Source organism: Cydia fagiglandana, chromosome 9 (assembly GCF_963556715.1).
Source record: "Cydia fagiglandana chromosome 9, ilCydFagi1.1, whole genome shotgun sequence".
NCBI lineage: Eukaryota > Metazoa > Arthropoda > Insecta > Lepidoptera > Tortricidae > Cydia > Cydia fagiglandana.
In genome coordinates, this window is record NC_085940.1 from 3,787,347 (window position 1) to 3,810,863 (window position 23,517).

Genomic DNA, 23,517 nt, shown 5'->3' on the forward strand with positions numbered 1-23,517 from the left:
AGTGAAAGTATCGTTTGATAAATCGAGAATTGCTATTTATTCAAGCCATCCCTACCCAAGTTTTACACTTAAACATAGAAGTAATTACATAAACTGTTTCTCATAAACTGTAGCTTTAAAAAAGAAAATTAGCCACTCACCTGCTTCCTCCGAATGTTAGGAATTCAATGATAAAACATTATCCACCTTATTAAGTCACCAATAATATTAAAGTTCGATTTGACGAGAAATATTCACTTCACGTCGAGAAGTGGATCTCACGTATTCGTAAACATTTTTGTATCAAGTGAACGTCAAGCACACGTCAAGTCACTTTGACAGATGACACTGACAGTTAAGGTGCTGCTGAGTCCGTATTAAGCTAACGAATTCTTCATTACAGCCTGGCAAAAAAAGGGTAGAAATTAAAAAGTGGCAGCACTATAGTGTCGTCCCGTTCTCTTATATAATAGTACATTACTACAGAGGCCGGGACGAAAGGGGTTGCCGGCCGAAGACATATAGACGGCCGAGCGAAGCGAGGCCGGATAGGTCTGAGCGCGGGCAACCCCATTTCCCGCCGAGGTATGTATAGTGCTTTTCTCAAACATGCAATGAAATAAATAAAATAAAAAATCCACGAAACCCAAGTTTTATTTATAGAAAAAACTAAAAGTAAACTACACCCAAAATATAACCAACACGTACCTATATCATTATCACGCGTATGTTTTACACGAGTCGTGTATTTGTACTATCCGTATATTTTCATGTATCTTTGATTTTTTCGCCTTGTATCCGTCTGACTGTCGTTTTCGTCACATAAGTTTACATAGTCTTTCATGTTGATATCATGTTTCACATACATCGTTGCTTTATGCATGGAGTAAATAAGTATAATTTCCACAGTGTTGACGAATTTGCAGTTACATTCATTTAAAATATGCCACAAAACTGTTTCTAATAAACTGTAAACCATTTTTCTTAATTTCTGAAATAATAAAATTGCCATAAGCAATCATATACATACTTCATCTTTGACTTGGCGGCAGAGGCAGCAAGTTATTTAGAATCAATTCTGCTTACGCTGCCGATTCCAACACCTAGGTACGATTACAATTAATATTAATTTCATTATTTCGTCGGAACTCATATTAAAGTAAAAAAATCAACAACGCACCATAAATCCAATAAAACAGAATGAAAATTTTTCAACTTTACCTCCATAACAATTAAAAAAAAATAACTACGCGTGTTTGAGTAGACCTTTTGACCGCTAACGTTTAGATGAAATATTTTAAATGTTTTTATTTGTGTAGTTAAATTTATAATTTAAAATTATAGAATTTGATTAATAATGTATTATTTATTAAGTTCATGTTGATTTTATACAAATAAAACTGCAAATTATAGCAAACATTGTTTTTTTTTATAGGCGTAGTGGCCGTGTCATTACGAACCATAAAGCAAATACAGCCTCTATTTTTTTTAATGGATGAATGCCACGATGCTGTGTCACAAATATCTGTGAAATGAAAATTAAAAAAGAGGACTTTGCCGGCCTAGGCCTGCACGATTTGTATGAAATTCCATTAACGACCTTTTGTCCTAGCCGCACCTGAAACATCATACTTCGCAGCCTATTATAAGGAACATAACATCAATATTTCATTGCATGTTTGAGAAAATTGATTTGAAAGGGACGGTACTACAGTGTTGCCACTTTATAATTTCTACTCTTTGTTGCCAGGCTGTAATTTGCTAGATATCTAACACATTACCAAAGAATATAATACTCACTAGGAGCACATTACTGTCTCGCAGTTTCATAAGAGCTAAAGAGCGCATTCATATTTAGGTATACTTGGTCAAGCAGATCTTGTTAGTAGAAAAAGGCGCGAAATTCAAATTTTCTAAGGGACGATAACCCTTCACGCCTACATTTTTTAAATTTGCCGCCTTTTTCTACTGACAAGATTTACTTGACCAAGATACTTACATAAACGATACGTTGGGTCAAAAACTTTTTAATAAGTATCATATGAGGTTATTCGACTTTCCTGTGGACACGACACTGTGTTGTACTTTTTCATTAGGTAGGTACCTACAGGCATGTAAAAAAAGGCTTAGATACATGTATCCACATCGTAAACTTTTGTAATCTCCACAGAAAAGACGCCGGTTTTCCCGATCATTTTTGACCCGGTTTGCATGAAACCTGGTTCAACTCACCGGATCACCAGTTTTTTTTTCGGATTGAAATAACAGGTCATCCTGGCGGGCCGTATCCATTTGAAAAGCTTTTTCGCCAACTAAAACGTTTCGTCAACATTTGAGAACGTGAACTTAAAAGGATTTTCCTGTGACGGTTACTAATTCTATTTACAGACTTTTATTCGGTTGAAAGGCAATTGAGGCTCGGTTTTATTTGACTCATGTATGGTCAAAAAATATATTATTTTTACCGCGAAAGAATGTACCTACGATGAATGGTAACGATCGAATTCAACTGATATTTACAACTGTTTAATTGTTTTATATTATAGAGAAATGAATTACATTCAAAAGTATTTACAACTGTTTAATTGTTTTATATATAGAGAAATATTTCTTTTTGTCAAGCTATAAGAGAATAACTTACTTGAATACTTTTGTCGCTAGTCTGTTTCGTGACTTTTGTTGCAAAGTCCAGTCCAACGCACGTAAAATATCAGTTATTTTTATTTGAAAACACACGCAGACCGAGAATAAATTGCGAGACATTCACGCCGGTATTTGTCACCTAGACCCTCTCATGGGAAATTGTGCTCATATTGTAGGGGCTAATCCGCGACGAGAATTCATCAGGTTCTAACGTGGCCCTTATCACGACCCTCACTACATCTACCCACTTTATTTCTTTTCTTACTAAACCTTTGATGTAATGCTTTCGAACTCTGCACATTTTTTCCAAGAACGATTTTTACGGCGGAAGGATTTTGATAAATCGTTTTTTTTATTATTATATTTATTTAAGATCCAGATTCACTACAAAATATTAAATTACATAAATTACTAAAAGACATAAATAGGAATATAAAACTAAAACTAACTACAATTAAAATAACTAAAACTAAATATTAAAAATACCTATAAAAATTTGGTGCCCTCGGGAGGGTGCCCAACACGCAGGCAGCGTTCCCGCGCTGGATTGCGATGGCAATTCGCTGCGCGAGAAAGCTGCCCGCGCGGGGGTCACCTGTTGCCTCCCTCAACCTTTTCTCAAAACTGAGACTGACGGCGCAATTCGGGAAATGAATTAGAAATAGATATGAAATAGTAAAGATATGTGACGTTCCACGGCAATAGGTACCTTATGGCAGCTGGCTCTTACGCTATTATTAACGCCGCTCCAATATTCAGCCGGGGAAATGGTACCTTTTACTATGGAACGTCACATATCTTTACTATTTCATATAGTCTAGTAGATCTCTAATTCATTTCCCGATCGCGGGTATCGTCTTGGGTCGTCCCATTCGTTTTTCGTCAAGTTCTTATTTTAGTCCTATTCTGCTTTCATCACTCTACATTCGTCACAATCGTCGGTGGCTTTCAAGTTTCAATGTAGAATGAGTGACGAAAGCAGAATAGGACTAATTTAAGAACTTGACGAAAAACGAATGGGACGACCAAAGACGATACCCGATCGCGCCGTGAGAGTGGCGAATTACGTTTTCGCACGTGTATTGTACAGTACATAAATGGTCCTATAAATTTTTGACATAGGCACGTATGTTCTTAATCCCATCTTAGGGCGGTAAAGTAGCACCATATTTATGTACTGTAAATAACTATTTTAGTTTTAAGATATTTTTTTTATAGGTATGATAGTTTAAAGCTATCTATGGGCTACTACGAGTAGTTGCCTGAAATAAAGTTTTTTTTTTCATTCATTCAAAGTAAAGTAAAGTAAAGTAAATTTTATTTGTAGAACACAGGTGATACAGGTTTTAAGTAAAAATAGGTAATTACAGAGCTCTGTGTTTTGCCTATTGGCGTACAAATGTTATAAAACTTAAAAACTATGGTTATTTATACATCATATTAAAGATATATATGACATATACAATTTAACATTCAAAACGCACAAACATTAAGTATACAAAATATTGAGTAAAAATTAAACCATTACGTAGACTGGACACGTTATAATTGGGTGTTCTAAGTATCGCTAAGGAAATCATTTATTGAGTAGTAGCATTTATTTATTAAATACGATTTTAATTGTATTTTAAATTTCATAACATCGCATGGGGAAATTCGTATCAATAACTATTCGACATGCTCTTAGCGAGTCATATTCGTACCTATAAGTAAGTCTTGTACTTTAGTTTTTACACGCGCTTCGTTATGCAATATAAATTATTGCAGCTGCAGTCACAGATTGTGAAAATACCGCGTGTTATTTTCACTTGCGTGTTATATCATTTTCTCACGGATAATAATATTTATAGTCAAGTCCACTCGCAGTCGCTGTGGCCGAAATCGGTCAGGACTTCATGTTGACATATTTTTGAGTATGATGAGTGCACCCATATTTTTACATTTGACTGTACGAGGTGAGACTTTTTTCATTGATTGAGTATTATCAGGCGTGGCTCATTCCGCGATTTCGTCGCTTTACTACACAGGTAGCTAAAAGTACAACCGTTCGACCCCAATTTTGGGGTTTGCCATAAGCCGTGCGTGGCGCTGTCGCCACCTAGCGGCCATATCTGTGCTGATCGTGACAGACGCGTTTTGTTAGAGAGTGAGCCTTCTGTACCTTATTTATTCTGTGGTATTATTTTGAAGTTGAATTTTATAATTGTCAATGACTTGTAACTGAATGTGCCATATTTGCTAAATATAGGTAGCTTGTGTAAAACTTCTAATTTCCTTGTACCTACTTAGTAAGTACTATCGACTTTTTGACTTGACTCTTAACACATTCACTGCGTAGCGACCTGCTAGGTGATTTATCTGTTCGTAGGCGCTTTTCGCTACATACGAGGTTCCCCTTGTTATCGGCAATGCTCGTAGCGCGGAGCTCGCATTGGCTACGTGTTAATTTTAAAGGTTATTAAGATGATAAAATATTTAGGGTGTGGTAGGTATAAACCCGATTATTAGGTGTTGAAAGGAATATCGACCAAGAGCAGCATTCGTTGCCAAGTGCTTGGAATACTCGGCGTACCGACACACCCTCCTTGTTATCGCCCTGTCACGTTGACACTGACATGTTTATATCATATATCGAGATGTATAAAAGACGAGGCATTTATTTAACCTTTTGGACGCCAATGACCGATATATACGCAGCGCAGGTCCAACGCCAAAGACGGATTAATCGGTCACAGACCACAGAGCAACCTAGACCTACGTGCATATGCATAAAGTTCAATTTCAGTTTTGATACTTCGGTGACGTGGCGTCTGAGTGACAACTTTTGTGTTTGACATGGCGTCGTAAAGGTTAAGGTTCACACATACCCGCCGCCATACAATCGAAGTTATGCTCTCATTTTAAAAACGACACTGTAATCTTGGTCTATGCGTAGTTGTAGGTGTTAAAGCAAGCGGAAGTCGCACGAGCCGCGGTTTCTTTGCCAAGTGCTTGGAATACTCGGCGTACCGACACACCCTCCTTGTTATCGCCCTGTCACTTTGACAATGATAAGTTTATATCGTACTTAGATGTACTTATTGGCTATTGAAGGAGAAGTCATTTATTTAAGTGTAGTTATGAGTTTTTTCATATTGCTTATTTTTTAATATTTTATGTTGACAACGCTGACTTTATATATTTTTTAGGTGTCTACCTTGGGTTTGTGCTAAAATCACGCGAGGTTTTATAGACTTCTTTTTGACCCTCCCTCCTCTTTGGTGATACATATATGGTAAGGTTTTATCGACTACTTTTTGACCCTCACTCCTCTTTGGTGATACATACATGATGAGGTTTTTGGCTACCTAAGTACAAGAGTGGTCGGGGGAGAGATGTCAGAATGATATCAGATGACATAAAATGATTAGTTCGAATCAGCCTCAATGTTTGTGATGAATCAAAATGTGTTTGCGATTTGAAGGATGATTCAATAATTAGGGGTAATTAATTAGCAGCTTCGTTTTATTGGTTTTTAATTATGATAATTTGTATCGACACTTTCGACAGCGATAGCCTTAGACTTTAGAGTATGCACTTGATATTCACCTTCACAAAAATGATTTTAGGGTTCCGATAGACTAGCAGCAAGGAGCTTTATGAGTTTTATGATTGGTACTTAAGTATTAATTGCAAGAAATCTTAACTTACCTATTTTCTCACAGGTGTAAACGTTCGATAAATATCTGTTGTTTTTAATGTAGGTACGTAATTTACCTAGTTATTGGTGATGGGCCGAATATGGAGTTTTTCAAATACGATTTTTCCGTCGAATGTTCTCCTCTGGCCGCCCAGAGACCTATAAAAAGGTCTCCTGTTCCATTCTAATTTGAACTTTGTGTTGACCAAATAAAATTTAATTTTGCTTGGCAAGGTTTGACGTATGGGCGGCTAGAGGTTAAGATCTTACCGACCCAATTATTCGGCTGAATTATTCGGTTCATCTGTTTAATTCTAAAAAAACATTTGAAAACGCTTCAATCACATGAGCAACTAAAGATGAATCGCTTCCTAGAAAAGTTCCAAGAAACAAATACAGGTTTGTGGATAAGGGACACTCGAAACAAATTTTCAACACTCAAAATAATCAAAAACATTCCATTTAACATGTCTAATAAAATAACGTGCTTAATAACAACGGGAAAACGTAACCTGTACGGATTATGATGGTCGTTTTTATCTACGTGACAGCGTGATAAAACGCTGTCCGTCACTTTATCCCGCGGAGTTAAAAAGTGACAATTATTAATCTCGTGGATAAAGCGGATTCCATAATACGCCTGGGTCAAAGCATGTGAAAGACAGTAAAGTATGTAGTTGAAAAGTTCTGAAGGGCCTCACATTTTATAGTTATTCACAACAAGAGAAACAAAATAAAAAAAATATTTGCTGAATAATTCGGCCGAATACGAACACTGGAAAAGTTGCGAATACCTACGTCTACCGATTAAGGTAACTGAGTCGTTGGTAAGATATGGTCAGCCACGGACTGGTTAACATTGTTCCCTTTCTAGGGTTCCGTACCCAAAGGGTAAAAATGGGACCCACTATTTACTAAGACTCCACTGTCCTCTGTGTGTCCGTGTGCCCGTCTGTCTGTCACTAGGTTGTATCCTCATCAACCGTGATAGCTAGACAGTTGAAATTTTCACAGATGATGTTTTGCCGATGTAACAACAAATACTAAAAACCGGGCAAGTGCGAGTCGGACTCGCGCACGAAGGGTTTCGTACCATAATGCAAAAAAAAAAAACAAAAAAAAGCAAAAATAAAACGGTCACCCATCCAAGTACTGACCCCCCCCGACGTTGCTTAACTTTGGTCAAAAATCACGTTTGTTGTATGGGAGCCCCATTTAAATCTTTATTTTATTCTGTTTTTAGTATTTGTTGTTATAGCGGCAACAGAAATACATCATCTGTGAAAATTTCAACTGTCTAGCTCTCACGGTTCGTGAGATACAGCCTGGTGACAGACAGACGGACAGACGGACGAACAGCGAAGTCTTAGTAATAGGGTCCCGTTTTACCCTTTGGGTACGGAACCCTAACGGAACCCTCGATGAGCGGGTCCGACGCGCACTTTTTTATGCAGTCGTCTCATTTCTAATGCCATTCATCCCCTTAACACGTCAATCTAGAACGATTAATCGCCGATAAATTCCATGCCAATTAAAATATATTAATACCGCTCAACTATTAGCCCTTGCGCAGGCGCCCCTATAATATGACTCGCAATTCATTCACCAGTCACCATTCTTGCCAGCAAGAAGTGTTCATTCATTCGCAGGAGCCAGCAAAAGTGAAAACGTTGCGATTTTTAATAGCGGTAATAAGTAAGTTTGCAATATCCTAGGAAAATGGAAGAGATTAAAAATGTAAGTTGTATAGATTCCGTTAGTTTCATGGCTCGTTTTTTTTTTTATTATTTACATTTTTTAACTTAAAAGGGAAGTTTCTTTGTGCAGTGGCTTTTGTGATTAAGCTTAGTAATTATTAAACAATATATATTTCTGAATGGAGTTTATTATCGGTTGCGGATTATCGGATTAAGCTTAGTAATTATTAAACAATACATATTTCTGAATGGAGTTTATATATTACCTACAATTATCGGTTGGTACATAATAATTTCAATCATGACGATTTGTTTAGTTGTTTATTTTTCTCTATTTACTAATAGAAATCAAATACACAAATTGATAAATACATATTTGTATGAAAAAATATTGTATGCGTTAGTGTTTTTGGTTTAGCAGTTAAATAATTGTGTCCAAATGAATTGGATCTACAGCAAACAAAATTAGGAGATAGGTAGGTACTTGTAATCTCACCAATATGTCATCTTCACATATTAACTCACATTTATAGACGGGTTTATAATGAATTTATTTTATTACCTTTATTTTTTTATTTTGCTGCGACATCGTTAGCCGCAATCACGACCAGTAAAACCTGTGTCGAAACTTTGGTAAATAAAGGTAATAATTATTTGCGATAGACCCGTCGTCGACTCGCCTATAAAGCGCCAAAGTTTTAAATATTATATCTCAACTTCAGATGAAATTGCCCAAGGCGTTAGTTGAGGAGCTTCGCAAAGCGGAGCAGCGCTCGACCATCTCCTGGGAGTCTAGCAACGAGGGGGTCCATGAGAGGGTCAACTTCGATGACACGATCTGGGGTCTAAGCCTCGCTGGCGGCGCGTTTTATAACACCCCTCTTAGAATTACACAGGTAAGAGATAATAATCTGAAACCTAAGTTCAAGAACCTAGGCAGCTTGTTTCAATTCCATATAAGGAGCAACGCTCGACAATTTCCTGGGAGTCTAGCAATGAGGGGGTCAACTTCGATGACACGATCTGGGGTCTAAGCCTCGCTGGCGGCGCGTTTTATAACACCTCTCTTAGAGTTACACTGGTAAGAGCTAATGATCTGAAACCTAGGTTCTAGGTCTGGAACCTGGGCTGCTTGTTTCAAGCCCATAGTTAGAGCAACGCCCGACCATCAGGAGATGTCCTGAGAGTCCAGCAACGAGGGGGTCTATTTCGATGATGCGATCTGGGGTCTAAGCCTCGCTGGCGGCGCTTTTTATGAGAAAGGTACCAGAGAAATTTTAAACTTGGTTTATTAGTAAATTATTACTGACTCCATTTTCAAGGAGCTCGCTTTCAATGCTCTACCATCTCTTCGGAGTTTAGCAACAGATAAGGTAAACTTCGAAATACGATTTGTGGACCCAGTCAGTCAGTCTGTCGTATCTCAGGTAAGTTGGGTACTTAAGTTAGGTATATTAATAATTTAGTAGTTTGTCTGCTTACTCTCAAAACAATCATTAAGTCATCATTTATTCAAAATTCTCAACCAACAAATTTGAAGAATAATTTTCGTTTTAGCTGGCTATAAATTATTCTGTAAAGTTTAATTATAATATTAATCTCTTTATGGCCTTATTTTAAAACTGGTTCGTATGTATTCTGTATGAAGTGAGTTTGAATGAGGACTACTTCTTAAATTCCATATTAAAACGAGGTTTATATTGTCTCGGAACGTGCGTAAATTATTTCGGTCCGACACCCTTTTATACCCTAAACTTGACAAGTTGAAACCCTTTTCATTTGCAAACCGCGAGCGGAATGAATCACGGATATATTAAGGGAAGAATTGTTTGATTTCTTGGAAATTGTTTTAAATGTATTTCACGTTATTTTGAATTAATGTCATTGGGTAAGTATGTCCACGGGAGAAACGTGGACCTAATTGCTGTGCACCGATGACCCAGAGAGGCCGTTTTAGAAAAACCGGCCAAGTGCGAGTCGGACTCGCACACGAAGGGTTCCGTACCATTATCTAAAAAAACGGTCACCCATCCAAGTACTGACCCCACCCGACGTTGCTTAACTTCGGTCAAAAATGACGTTTGTTGTATGGGAGCCCCACTTAAATCTTTATTTTATTATGTTTTTAGTATTTTTTGTTATAGCGGCAACAGAAATACGTCAACTGTGAAAATATCAGCTGTCTAGCTATCACGGTTCGTGAGATACAGCCTGGTGACGGACGGACGGACGGACGGACGGACAGCGGAGTCTTAGTAATAGGATCCCGTTTTACCCTTTGGGTACGGAACCCTAAAAACAAAATTTCCTAAAGAAACTCCTATGAAACAAACAAAATTTAAAAAGACATCAACGCGTGCCGACTGAACCTCATTCACTTTGATTACTATACAACACCTTATCTTAAGTACCTACTATTTAAGACTAATGCCTTGAGCATAATAACGAGGACCATCAGCATTCATCAAATCGCGCCGCACCGCGGTCACAACGAGATCGCTTACATAGGACACTTCTATGGGCATCAAAGGATTGATTGAGCCGCCTCGCGCCGCGTCCCGCCGTTTCGCTTCGGGATCGCGCGATGTTCGCCTACATAAGACGCTGCGTAAGCAAGATCCATATTTATTAAAAAACTTTCAACTTTCAAGATTCTTACAGATTTTGTCAAACAACATCCCATTTGACAGTATCTGTCAACAATAATACTTAAGTAATTTTATTTTGTACTTAACCATGACAAAATATGATCTTACACTAAATTTGACAAAAAAACTGTCAAATTTGACAGTTTGACAAATATCAAATATCAAATATCAACATTTATTCAGCAAATAGGCCACAAGGGCACTTTTACACGTCAACATTGAATTTACATAAAAGCAAAAATAATAACATCAACAATTTTAAAAAATAAAACTAACAATTCAATCTAACGTATTACAATTACTAAGAGATGTATATGGTCTCTTAACCCTTATCTTGGCATCGTAACACCCGTGATACATGGAACTTAAAAAAATCTAGCAGGTTCACTTTATTACCGAACAGAATAATTCTGCCATCAATATGTCGAGCTACCTTCCTTACTTATAGAAAAAAATAATTGACACGAGTGTCATTGTAAATTAATTAGTAATAATCAACATGGCGCCGCGGAAACAATAGATTTCGGTTCGTACTGGAAGTTTTGCATTTATTTCTTATGTTAGTATATATTTTTCCATAATCTACATTTTGATATCTTTACTGTCTCTTAGTGCATACATATCTACAATGCCTTCGAATTTAAAAACATTTAATACACAGAACCTTACATGAAACTGTTATGTATTATATTTGATACACTGCCAAGAACTCAGAAATTGTACATTTCGTTATCGAAAGGATTGTATTACATTTGATACATTGCCAAGTTATCGTCAAAATAGTTTTACATGATTTTTTAATTTTTGTGGGGTTTCAAAACATGCTTCAATTATTTAATATTAGTTGTCGTATTATTTAGTTATTAAACTTTGATTTTTTTAAGTACTAGATGTTATTTAACTATATATTCGTACGCTGTAGCATTAATGCTACGCCGTAGCCCGTAGCACGGAAAAATATGTGTATGGCAAAAAATGGCCCCAAAGTAAAAAAAAATGTATTTATTTTTACTTTTAATTATTTGTTTACTTTTCATATTTTACTCAACTTTTTGCTGACGACTTTTTTGAAACTTTACGGGATCAAATTTTCCGCCCATGTGATCAGGTATTCGTAGATATAATTTATTTTCACAGGTTTAATAGTCATCTGATGCTTTAAATTGCGTTTAATTAGCAGTAAATTCTAATTTCTGTTGCATTACATGTTTTATTTTTATTAAAATCTTCATTTTTCTTCTAAAAAGTAGGTAACTATTTTGTCGAGTTATTGGCATTGTATCAAATATGATACATATGATTTTCCGAAACTGGAAAATCCTGGATTTTTTTCCTTATTTTTTAATAGTCTAGTATGCTCAATAGGTGACAAAAAACTAAAAAAATTTTTATATTTAAGATATTTTGAGCCTTGCCAAGATAAGGGTTAATGTCGAATTACATACAAAATACAGATAAAAAACACACACAAAAAAATCTATAATATTTAGAGGTGTAAATGTCTCTAGGTGTCAGAACTATAAGATTATATAGTTTATCAAGTTATCCTTAGAGATGTATAAGGTCTCCAAGAGTCAATATCCTGTATAATTAATACATTCATTAAAAGAAAAGAAACATACGAGAACAGAATGAGGCGTCTCACTGTAATTAATTAATAAAAGTTACTAAGTATAATAGCTCATGTTAGCTTAACAGACCAGTCTCCACAAACAGCACCCGTTCACGAGTATGACGCGTATCTCAGCCATCGCCTCCCTCAACCTTCATTCGGGAAAGTGGCGACCCGATCAACAACGCCACCGTAAGCAAAGACTTTTAAGCGAGCATGACATGTTCAAGCTACCGGCCTATATTAATATTAAAATAGTAATAACATGTAGCTGTAAGACACGGCATTTTGTGCTCATATGTTACATAAAAAGACAGTAATATAGCTTCACATAATTACTAGCCTAAGTTGACTTAGAGATGTAAAGGTCTCTAAGTGTCAGAAACATTAAAAATATAGGTAAGTATGTACAATCAAAAATAAAAATCAAATAAATAAATATGTACTTAGAGATGTATAAGGTCTCCAAGTGTCCAAAACTAAAATTAAATTAAACAATATAATCAAGCGAGAACATCATTGTCTCATGTGTCAATTCTACTGGACACTAGCATATTTAATTCACAATGTAAAAAAAACAATAATATTTATTTAATTCTTATTATACTAATGAAATCAAGCTACCGGCTTAAAAGCATCTCTATCGTTTATAAAATCATTTACAGTGTAGTACGCCTTACGTAACAAGGAGTGCTTAATGTGCGACTTAAATTTATGAAGTGGTAAATTCACTATATCAGTGGGGACTTTGTTATAAAAACGTGTACAGTTCCCGACGAAAGACGTACTAACCTTACGGAGGCGGTGGGCGGGCACAGCAAGTTTATGTTTGTTTCTAGTGTTATAGTTATGGATATCACTGTTAACCTTGAATTCGTGGATGTTTTTCCGAACATACATAATATTCTCTAGTATGTATTGAGATGCAACGGTAAGAATGTTAACTTCTTTGAATTTCTCTCTTAGGGATACTCGAGCGCCCAGTCCATAGATGGAACGTACAGCTCGTTTTTGCAGCACAAATATTGTCTGAATATCTGCCGCTTTTCCCCACAACAGAATTCCATAAGACATAACACTATGGAAGTAACTAAAGTATACCAGCCTGGCCGTCTCTACGTTTGTCAGCTGTTTGATTCTCCTCACTGCATAGGCTGCTGAACTAAGTTTTCCGGCTAGAGTGCCTATATGTGCATGCCATTGCAGTTTGGAGTCTAGAGTGACTCCCAGGAAAACAGTTCGGTCTTCAAATTCCAGCGTATCACCTTTTATTTTAATCTTGCTGTTATTTACCTGCTTGACGTTAGGTAGCGTAAACTTGATGCATTTGGTTTTCTTGGCGTTCAAAAGCAAATTGTTTGCCGTAAACCAGTTTACAATGGTAGATAGCGCTTCATTAATGCTCTCGAAGCTATTTTCCTTTCTGTCCACTTTAAATATAAGGGAAGTGTCATCTGCAAATAACACTATATCATGTCTATCTTGCACAACTTTTGGTAAGTCATTAATGTATACCAAAAACAGGAAGGGACCAAGAATTGAACCTTGAGGCACTCCGAGGGCTACCGGGGACCCGGCCGATTGAGTTCCATTAATAACTACTCGCTGAGTTCTATCCGAAAGGTACGATGAGACCAGGTCAAGGGCACTAGCTTTTATCCCATAGCGGCTTAATTTTCTCTTTAAATTTTCGTGATCAACGCAATCAAATGCCTTTGACAGATCACAGAAAATTCCAACAGCATCTTGAGCTTTTTCCCAAGCATCAAAGATGTGTTTTAGAAGTACAGATTAATATACACTGGGACACTATAACATGTCACTTTGTACCAAATATTCCCATACGAAACCCAAAAAGTCGCCCAAAAATATATAAGCACAGCGATCACTGGGGCTGCAAGTGCGTTGCCGGCCCTTAAGATGAGAAATGCAGTCTACAAAAAATTACCCAACATTGACATTTAGTACTAAACTATGACAAAATATAATACTTTACACTAAATTTGACAAAAACGAACAAATTTAACAGTTTGACAGATTATGTCAATATACATTATGCCATGTCACTTTGTACTAAATATTACCATACACATAAATGCATGTATGCATGTATGTATGTAGTAGCGTACACGAAGAGAGGCCTATAGGTCAGCAGTGGGCGACTGAAAGCGAAAATGATGATGATGATGATTACCATATAATTACCTATTCTATTCTATTCTATTCAATAATAATATTTAATTAATTTTATTTTGTACTTAACCATGACAAAATATGATCTTACACTAAATTTGACAAAAACTGTCAAATTTGCCAGTTTGACAGATCATGTCAATATACACTGGGACACTGTAACATGTCCCTTTGTACCAAATATTCCCATACGAAACCCAAAAACTCGCCCAAAAATACATACGCACAGCGATCACTGGGGCTGCAAGTGCGTTGCCGGCCCTTAAGATGAGAAATGCAGTCTACAAAAAATTACCCAACATTGACATTTAGTACTAAACTATGACAAAATATAATACTCTACACTAAATTTGACAAAAAAAACAAATTTGACAGTTTGACAGATTATGTCAATATACATTATGCCATGTCACTTTGTACTAAATATTACCATACACATAAATGCATGTATATAAGTGGCGTACACGAAGAGAGGCCTATAGGTCAGCAGTGGGCGACTGAAAGCGAAAATGATGATGATGATGATTACCATATAATTACCTATTCTATTCTATTCTATTCTATTCAATAATAATATTTAAGTAATTTTATTTTGTACTTAACCATGACAAAATATGATCTTACACTAAATTTGACAAAAACTGTCAAATTTGACAGTTTGACAGATCATGTCAATATACACTGGGACACTGTAACATGTCCCTTTGTACCAAATATTCCCATACGAAACCCAAAAACTCGCCCAAAAATACATAAGCACAGCGATCACTGGGGCTGCAAGTGCGTTGCCGGCCCTTAAGATGAGAAATGCAGTCTACAAAAAATTACCCAACATTGACATTTAGTACTAAACTATGACAAAATATAATACTTTACACTAAATTTGACAAAAAAAATCAAATTTGACAGTTTGACAGATTATGTCAATATACATTATGCCATGTCACTTACTAAATATTACCATACACATAAATGCATGTATATAAGTGGCGTACACGAAGAGAGGCCTATACTCAGCAGTGGGCGACTGAAAGCGAAAATGATGATGATGATGATGATGATGATGATGATGATGATGATGATGATGATTACCATATAAATCATGACCCGAACTTACTAACCCGAAATTACAAAAAAAAAAAATTAATCTATGTAAAACGGTCAAGTGCGAGTCGGATTTCAATATATCCATACAAAAAGTCATCAGCGCCTGATGGAGTTAATAGCAAAGTTTTTTTGTAAATTCGTACCTTCAGAACGATATATCTCGAAAACGGTTAGAGCTAGAGAGATGAAAAAAAAAACCGTTTCTGTAAAATTTTAATATCTTTTGTTCAACCCCAAATCCAACCATATAGTCTTGTAACTTTAATTAAAAAAAAATAACTTTGGTCAAAAATCACGTTTGTTGTATGGGAGCCCCATTTAAATCTTTATTTTATTCTGTTTTTAGTATTTGTTGTTATAGCGGCAACAGAAATACATAATCTGTGAAAATTTCAACTGTCTAGCTATAACGGTTCGTGAGATACAGCCTGGTGACAGACGGACGGACGGACGGACGGACGGACGGACGGACAGCGAAGTCTTAGTAATAGGGTCCCGTTTTACCCTTTGGGTACGGAACCCTAAAAAGGCCCCAACGATATAGCTCCACAGTTTCCCCGCTACTATTTTCATGAACATGACTACTACACTATGCGATTTCGTCGCGTCGCTACAAGTAGGTACATGCGGCCCACACCAATTTTGGTGTGTAGCAGGTGGTAGTTGCCGCGTACCGCACCGCACCGTTACGGAACGGACGCCCGCTCGCGCTTGCGCACCTTGCGGTCATATCTGTCATAATATACGTGTTTTGTTAGACAGTGAACGTTCTGTATACCTAGTACTATTATTCTGTGACATGACATAATTGACATAATATTGGTTGCAGGTAAAAGAAGGCAGCCGAGCCGAACACGCAGGCATCAAAGTCGGTGACTACCTGACCAGCATCAATGACATTGACTCCACGACGCTTACGATACAGGAGGCTCATGACATGATCCTTGAGTCAGGGCTGCAAATTAAGTTCGCGCTGTCTGCGTAAGTACCTTTAGCCAACCACAGTCTATAAAACAATACAGGTAGAGCCACCCCACATTTAGCGTCTTTCGAGCGTCGGCGTCTGGTCAGCGCTATGGAAAATGACGTCGCTGCGCAGTTGCGTCGACGTTGCGTCGAGCAGCGGCCATAGTGTTGTAGACGCCGACGCTCGAAAGACGCTAAATGTGGGGTAGCCCTTACGCTGCTAACCATGACCCCTATTCGACAAGCGACGTTTAACGTATCGTGTTGATCTCCCGTTGATGTGGGAAAAATCATAAGTTCTCGAATACGTACTATGTCAAAATTTGACATTAACAATCCACAGTTAGGGTGACAAGCAAACCAAACCGAACCACCCTTAGCTTAGAGTTGAGTTTTGGTTGTACCAAATGATATTATCCACCGTTGATGGAATCAACACTCAGTATGCAATAAAATCAACTGTTGATTTGACGTGGATGCGAAATCTGACAGTTGTACATGTCGAATTTGGCCCCATATTGTCATGGCCTCATGGCTTTATTAGGTAGGGAAAAACCCACGATGAGCTTAGATTATAATGCCACGGTATGCCAGGTGTGTGTCAATGTGCCTATTTTGGTACTAAACTTCGAAATCTATTTTTTTTTATTACTCATATTACGGTCTGTCGATATATTATTCTATATTATGCCGATTTAAAGTAAATCATCAATACTACCGTGTTGTAACTTGTAATTGAGGTTGCGTTATAGTTTTTACAGTAGGTATGTACCCACACACGGTGGTACTTTACCGCACTAGTGCGATAATAAGCTCATTATCTCAACTATGTCGAAAATTTAAAGGGCCATTATGTACTGTAAAATATTGTAGGTACGATATATATGCGAATTGGTAATTCGCCACTCGTTGCGAATTTCCTATATATGTAGTATAAAATGTGTTGGCGCGTTATAAAGGATGACTCACGCTAGACCGAGCCGAGCCCTGGCCGAAGCGTCCAACAGGTCATTTTCTATGACGGCTGATCGGTGATCACTTGGTGCATTCCATAGAAGACGAAGTGCCGGACGCTCCGGTCCGGCCCCGGTCCGGTCTAGCGTGAGTCATCCTTTACCCAGTGTGGAGCAGAGTAGGCACATTTTACGGTAACTTATAATTATTTTCTAGTCCAGTAACTCCTTTTGGTGCACCCCAGCGCAGTATGATTTATGTGTTGAAAGTTTCGAACCAATTTAAAGTTTTAAGGGTAAAACTATTTTGTTCGTGTTAATTTAAAATTGTTACTCGCGCTCTTGTAATTAGAATGGAGCTGGGCAGTGTTAGTTTTTAGGGTTCCGTACCCAAAGGGTAAAAACGGAACCCTATTACCACCTATTACTAAGACTCCACTGTCCGTCTCTCTGTTTGTCACCAGGCTGTATCTCATGAACCATGATAGCAAGACAGTTGAAATTTTCACAAATGATACTCGTATATTTCTGTTGCCGCTATAACAACAAACACTAAAAACAGAATAAAATAAATATTTAAGTGGCTCCCATACAACAAACTTATTTTTTATATAATGGTACAGAACCCTTTGTGCGCGAGTTTGAATCGCACTTGACCAGTTTTTAGAGAAATACCTTTGTAAAATTATTTGTGGAAATTTTAGGATTGAAATAGGTACGTTTTACCTAGTTTTATATTTATGTAAGCAAGACCATAACCCCACTCTTATTTTTTCAGGCCTGATGTTGAAGAAACAGTTCACACAGTTTATCAAGATGTTTTTGTAAGTTTCTCAGTAAACTATTTTTTTTTCATTAAAAGCTACGGTGCCACAGACAGACACACTCTTTCACACACATATCGGTTAATAAATTTATAACGCCTCTCTTTTTGCGTCGGCTCGGAGGTTAAAATAGTATTGGCCCAGTTAAATTAAGGGTTTCACCTCGGAATGAGAGATAATAAGCTAGAAACTCGTATACACCTTCGTTATGACGTGTTAAAGGTCCTCTCAAAAGTCGACGCATAGATCGTGTGCGCGTCAGAAGTTATTCAAGGTCAAATGTCACAAAAATCGGTTTTTCGCGGATATCAAAATTTCTATGGCTCCGATGTTTTTTACATGTAGGTAAGAATTGTAGAGCATATAATTTGCGACAAATTAGGTATCAAACATTTTTTCATGCGATTAGCCGCTTTCAAGATATACGGCATAGAAGGCGCAGCGGCCCGCCAAACGCACTATGACGCAAGGTTAGCTGGTAAACTCTGTGAATAATAAATTTAAAGTTTTATAATCGTTAAAATAACACTTGTTGGTCATAAATAGAATTTGAAACAAAAGTTGCCCGTCCTGTGGACATTAGTTAACAGTTTGTGTGCATATTGTAATGATTTTACTACATAGTTTATTATAAAAAGGGTACCCCTTTACACAGGTTTAATCAGAAAATTATGCTTTATAGCCTTTAGGTATTTCTACAGGAAAGAGGTAGATTTTAAGTAATGCGTGTGTCATACACGAAAGTGGTTCCACAAGCTTTTATTTAACTCCCGATGTTCGTATGTACCTAAACTTGGCTACAAAATTCAACTCAAATCGATTAAGCTGATCTATTGATGTTGACCTTAGATGACCATAGGAACTCTGTGATAAAATGACTCTATCCCATTGAGTTTATTTGTTACAATCGTCTAGAAGAGTAGTCGATCACCGTGAAACAAAGATCAAAATCCCTACCGTTTGAGGATCAATTATTTTCATTTTCAACGTCATTTTTATCAATTTATCATCTATTGTCAAATCTGGGTCAAATGCACTTTCTTCATCGGGATCGCTTTGCAATGAAGCCGCATTAATACACAAGCCTGTTTGCCATTGCACTGGCCACAAGCTAAAGATCATTTCAACCCCGATTTTCTGCACCAACAGTGTGGACCACAGTCCTTTTCACAATTGCAAAATATGGTATTTAGTAGCTCATCTGGAGCTGGTGCTAATTTTGTTGTTATTGGCTCCATGAATTCGTTTTGAAGCATCCAATCCCATTCTTGGGGTTCTAAGTCATTCCCTAACCATGTTTGTACATGGTAATATGTACGGTTTATACGCTGATGGGCTGCTATAGTTATCGGTGGAAGATTTAACAGCTCTACAGGTTTATTAAGCTTTGAATATAAATGTTTGGTCGAAAAAAATATTTATTATATTTTATTAGAAAAATTTGGATCCGGAGCGTATGGGAATAATGTTGGATTTTCTCTGGAACTAAAAGGCAAACCAATATCTTCGCAGGTACTTACTACTTAGGGGTCATCCATTAATTACGTCACACGAATTTCTAGGTTTTTTGACCCCTCCCCTCCTTGTCACACTTGGTCACATTTGGTAAACCCCTCCCCCCTAGTGTGACGTCACATTTTTTCTACGTAATCGCCAAATCGAATTAATTAAGTACCTAAGTATTATTAATATTTTATCAAAATATTTTTGACGATATAAATATTAGTAATTTTATAACCCAAAACTGCTTAGGAATGAAAATTAAACGAATAAAAACGATTATCGTTTTAAAAACTTGTTATTTAAATGTACAGCGAATAAAATAATTTAAATAAATTTTCCGTTACTGGTGAAGTTAAAGTGACGTCACAAAGTTTGTGTCGCCCCCATGTCACAATATGTCACATTTACTTGACCCCCTCCCTCCCCCTAAACGTGTGATGTAATTAATGGATGACCCCTTACAATAACAATTTGTCCTAATTTTATATTTTCTACAGGACAGACAAATTTTAAAATCTGGATATGATCAATAAAGGATAATTAAATAACTTTGTAGAAGGTATTATTCACCGATATTCACGATTGACCTCATCATAGTGAGTTTGGCCTGCCGCTGCGCCTTCTATGCCGTATATCTTGAAAACGGCTAATGGCATGAAAAAATGTTTGATACCTAACTTGTCGCAAATTGTATGCTCTACAATTCTTACCTACATGTAAAAAACATCGGAGCCATAGAAATTTTGATATCCGCGAAAAACCGATTTTTGTGACATTTGACCTTGAATAACTTCTGACGCGCACACGATATATGCGTCGACTTTTAAGAGGACCTTTAACACGTCATAACGAAGGTGTATACGAGTTTCCAGCTTATTATCTCTCATTCCGAGGTTGACCCCCTTTTTAGGCTTAAGATGACTGGCCTATATTGAAAGAGACGTAAATTCATAAAATTAAGTAACAAAAATACCAAGAAAGTAAATTAAATAATAGTAAATTTTCAGGAAGATGAACAAGAGGAGAAACGACGCGTGCGTGAGGTGAAATCATCAAGAAAACAAGTCGTTTTTAAAGGCGCCAAGACGGTAAGTTGCGCTGTACGTTAAATGGTGTAACTTTAGGAAATGTTGGGGTTACTTTGAAAGTTTTTAAATGGCCACTAAATTAGCATTAGTTATTCATTATTTTCTCGAACTGTTTATGTCAGAAGTTAGAATATTACGAATTATTGTTTAGGTACTTACTACCAAACAAAAAATCCCGTATAAAAAAATAATGCCGCCCATGCATTTCAAAGTCACCCCGGTTTACCAGTACTGTTCCCGCCCCGCAATGCCTCGTTATTTAAGCACGATTCGTGTTTTTAACTACTTTTAAGAAAAATAATGGGGTAAAAAACTATTAAGTACTTATATTTCTGTGCAATTTTGTATATCAATCATAATCATCTGATTGATAGAGTCGAAAAGTGGTAGACCACTTACTTGGCTGACTGTACCATATAAATATCACTATAGCTACCATAAACATTATAAACAACATACATTTATTAAACAATAAATATTATTGTGCGTGCATAATATGCACTTATAATGTGGCAAAAGCTATATAGTAAAAAAAAGCCACCGTATTTTTAAACAAAGGTCTGAATATAAGATTGAGACTTGACATTGTTAGAATCACCTCATATTTTTCACAAGAAAGATATTATATAAATAGATAAATTCTTATACCAAACGATATGATAAAAAATAAACAAAAAAAATATAAAGAACAATTAAAAATGTGTCTATTGTATTTTAGAACGATGCGTGGAGTCTGGCGTGGCCAAGCAACAAAAAACGCGACATAATGTACCGGGAATCGAACTGTTTTCTGGTCCCCAGTCGCTATGTGGCGAAGCATTCGTAAGTCATACTTTTATTTTGCCTATTTAAAGCTTTAAGGTATAAGCGTATGGCGCTTTGTTTTCCATGGAAAGCATGACGTGATCACCTGTCATCTGTCATAGAAAAGTAAGCGCCGGAAGCTTCGGCCCGGACAAGTGAGACGTCACGTTAGACAGGGCCGTGTCCGGGCCGGAGCTTCCGGCGCATCGTTTTCTATGGAAAGCATCACGTGATCGCCTGTCATGTCATAGAAAAGTAGGCGCCGGAAGCTCCGGCCCGGACACAGCCCGGTCGGCCCGGTCTAACGTGAGCCCTTTACAAGATTATATTTGTCACTGAGATATTCTCGCTACCAGCGGCTTAGATAAGGCAATAATTTAATGTTCGTAGGTACGTCTAGTACCTATAGTCAACTAAGGCCCATTTGCACCATCCCACTAACCCGGGGTTAAGCGGTTTAACCGTCAACCCAGTGTCAAATTGTATTGGTAACCCAGGTAACTCCAGGTTTAACCGGTTAACTCCGGGTTAGTGGAATGGTGCAAGTGGGCCCAAAACGTTAGTATCTACCCATCATGTCAACATTTTTACACCAAGAAACACACACTTTCTCAGAATCATGGTTTTAGATTAACTATTTTATTTAAGATCGCTACTTTTTATGAAAAACATTCTTACTTAGTATTAAATATTTTACTCACTGCTATCGTCTTCCCATCTGTGACACATTTTTCTTATTACAGGGACAGAATTTTAATAAAAAGCAACGGAATTGGAAAGGAAAGCAAACCGGATACAGCTCCGACTGTGAAAGTTGATAACTGAAATTTAATAAACAATTTTTATCTAAGTATTTGTTTTTAATATTAAACAATGACCTGAATTTAAATATCAAAGCGGTAAGATAGTTTGGCAATCTATCAATAGCACTAAATTTTTATTCGCAACAAAATGGGAGCTATTTTTATTACGTGATTACACTGAAGTAGATGGCTTAATTGCGCCAGTTTCCCAATAACGAGCCCTACAACAAAGGTCATCATCATCATCCCTTGGACCTCCATTCGTACTGGTTGGAAGCGACCCGCATCCAGCGTCTTCCGGCGGCCTTAACAAGGTCGTCCGTCCATCTCGTGGGTGTACGTCCTACGCTGCGCTTGCTAGTCCGTGGTCCGTGTACAACAAAGGTACCCAAATACTAAATATTGGTACGAAACGTTGGCTCTCTTTGCATGTTCTACCGTCTGTACAACGGGGAATGCTCGGAAGAACTTTTTGATTTGGTGCCATCGTCTCGATTTTATCACCGCACCTCCCGCCAAAGGAGCAAAGTTCATCCCCACTTCTTAGATACATGGCACACCAAGAATAAGCGGGCATCTCGCTCGTTTCTTCCCAGAACGTGCAGAATGTGGAATGACTTGCCTTCTGAGGTATTTCCTTTGCGCTACGACATGGGATTCTTCAAGAGGCGGGTATTTAGGGTTCTCAAGGGTCGGCAACGCTTAAGTGGCTCCTGCGGTGTTGCTTATGTCCATAGGTGACGACGACCGCTTCCCATCAGGCGGCTCGTCTGCTCGTTTGCTGACTATTACATAAAAAAAAAGAATTACCGGCTTGCTCTGAACTATGTTTCCACTATACTAACTAGGTACTTAGGTAGTATAGTCGAAACATATATAGTTCATAACCGCGGTTATGAACTACTAATAATAACTACTAATAATTATTTTAATATAGGTATGTATGTTGAACCCTCATTATATTTAATTCAGTTTGCAAAGAGCAGGGATTTCGCACAAGAAATGTTTGGAATTGAAA

At 37.2% G+C, this 23,517-nt stretch overlaps 2 protein-coding genes across 2 annotated transcripts in view; one reads left to right on the top strand and one right to left on the bottom strand.

Annotated features, from left to right (window-relative positions):
- LOC134667151 (sodium-independent sulfate anion transporter) overlaps positions 1-261 on the bottom strand; it is a 63,195-nt gene extending 62,934 nt beyond the window's left edge. Inside the window, exon 1 of the mRNA XM_063524454.1 lies at positions 141-261. The gene's annotated coding sequence lies outside the window, so the exon portion shown is untranslated. The remainder of the gene's footprint in view (positions 1-140) is intronic.
- Positions 262-8,007: 7,746 nt separating this feature from the next.
- LOC134667603 (uncharacterized) lies at positions 8,008-22,547 on the top strand. The gene is made up of 7 exons (XM_063525034.1): positions 8,008-8,038; positions 8,721-8,894; positions 16,388-16,539; positions 18,256-18,301; positions 20,812-20,892; positions 21,611-21,714; positions 22,440-22,547. The coding sequence occupies exons 1-7, from the start codon at positions 8,021-8,023 to the stop codon at positions 22,519-22,521; spliced, it is 657 nt and encodes a 218-aa protein (XP_063381104.1). The 5' UTR covers positions 8,008-8,020; the 3' UTR covers positions 22,522-22,547.
- Positions 22,548-23,517: the final 970 nt, after the last annotated feature.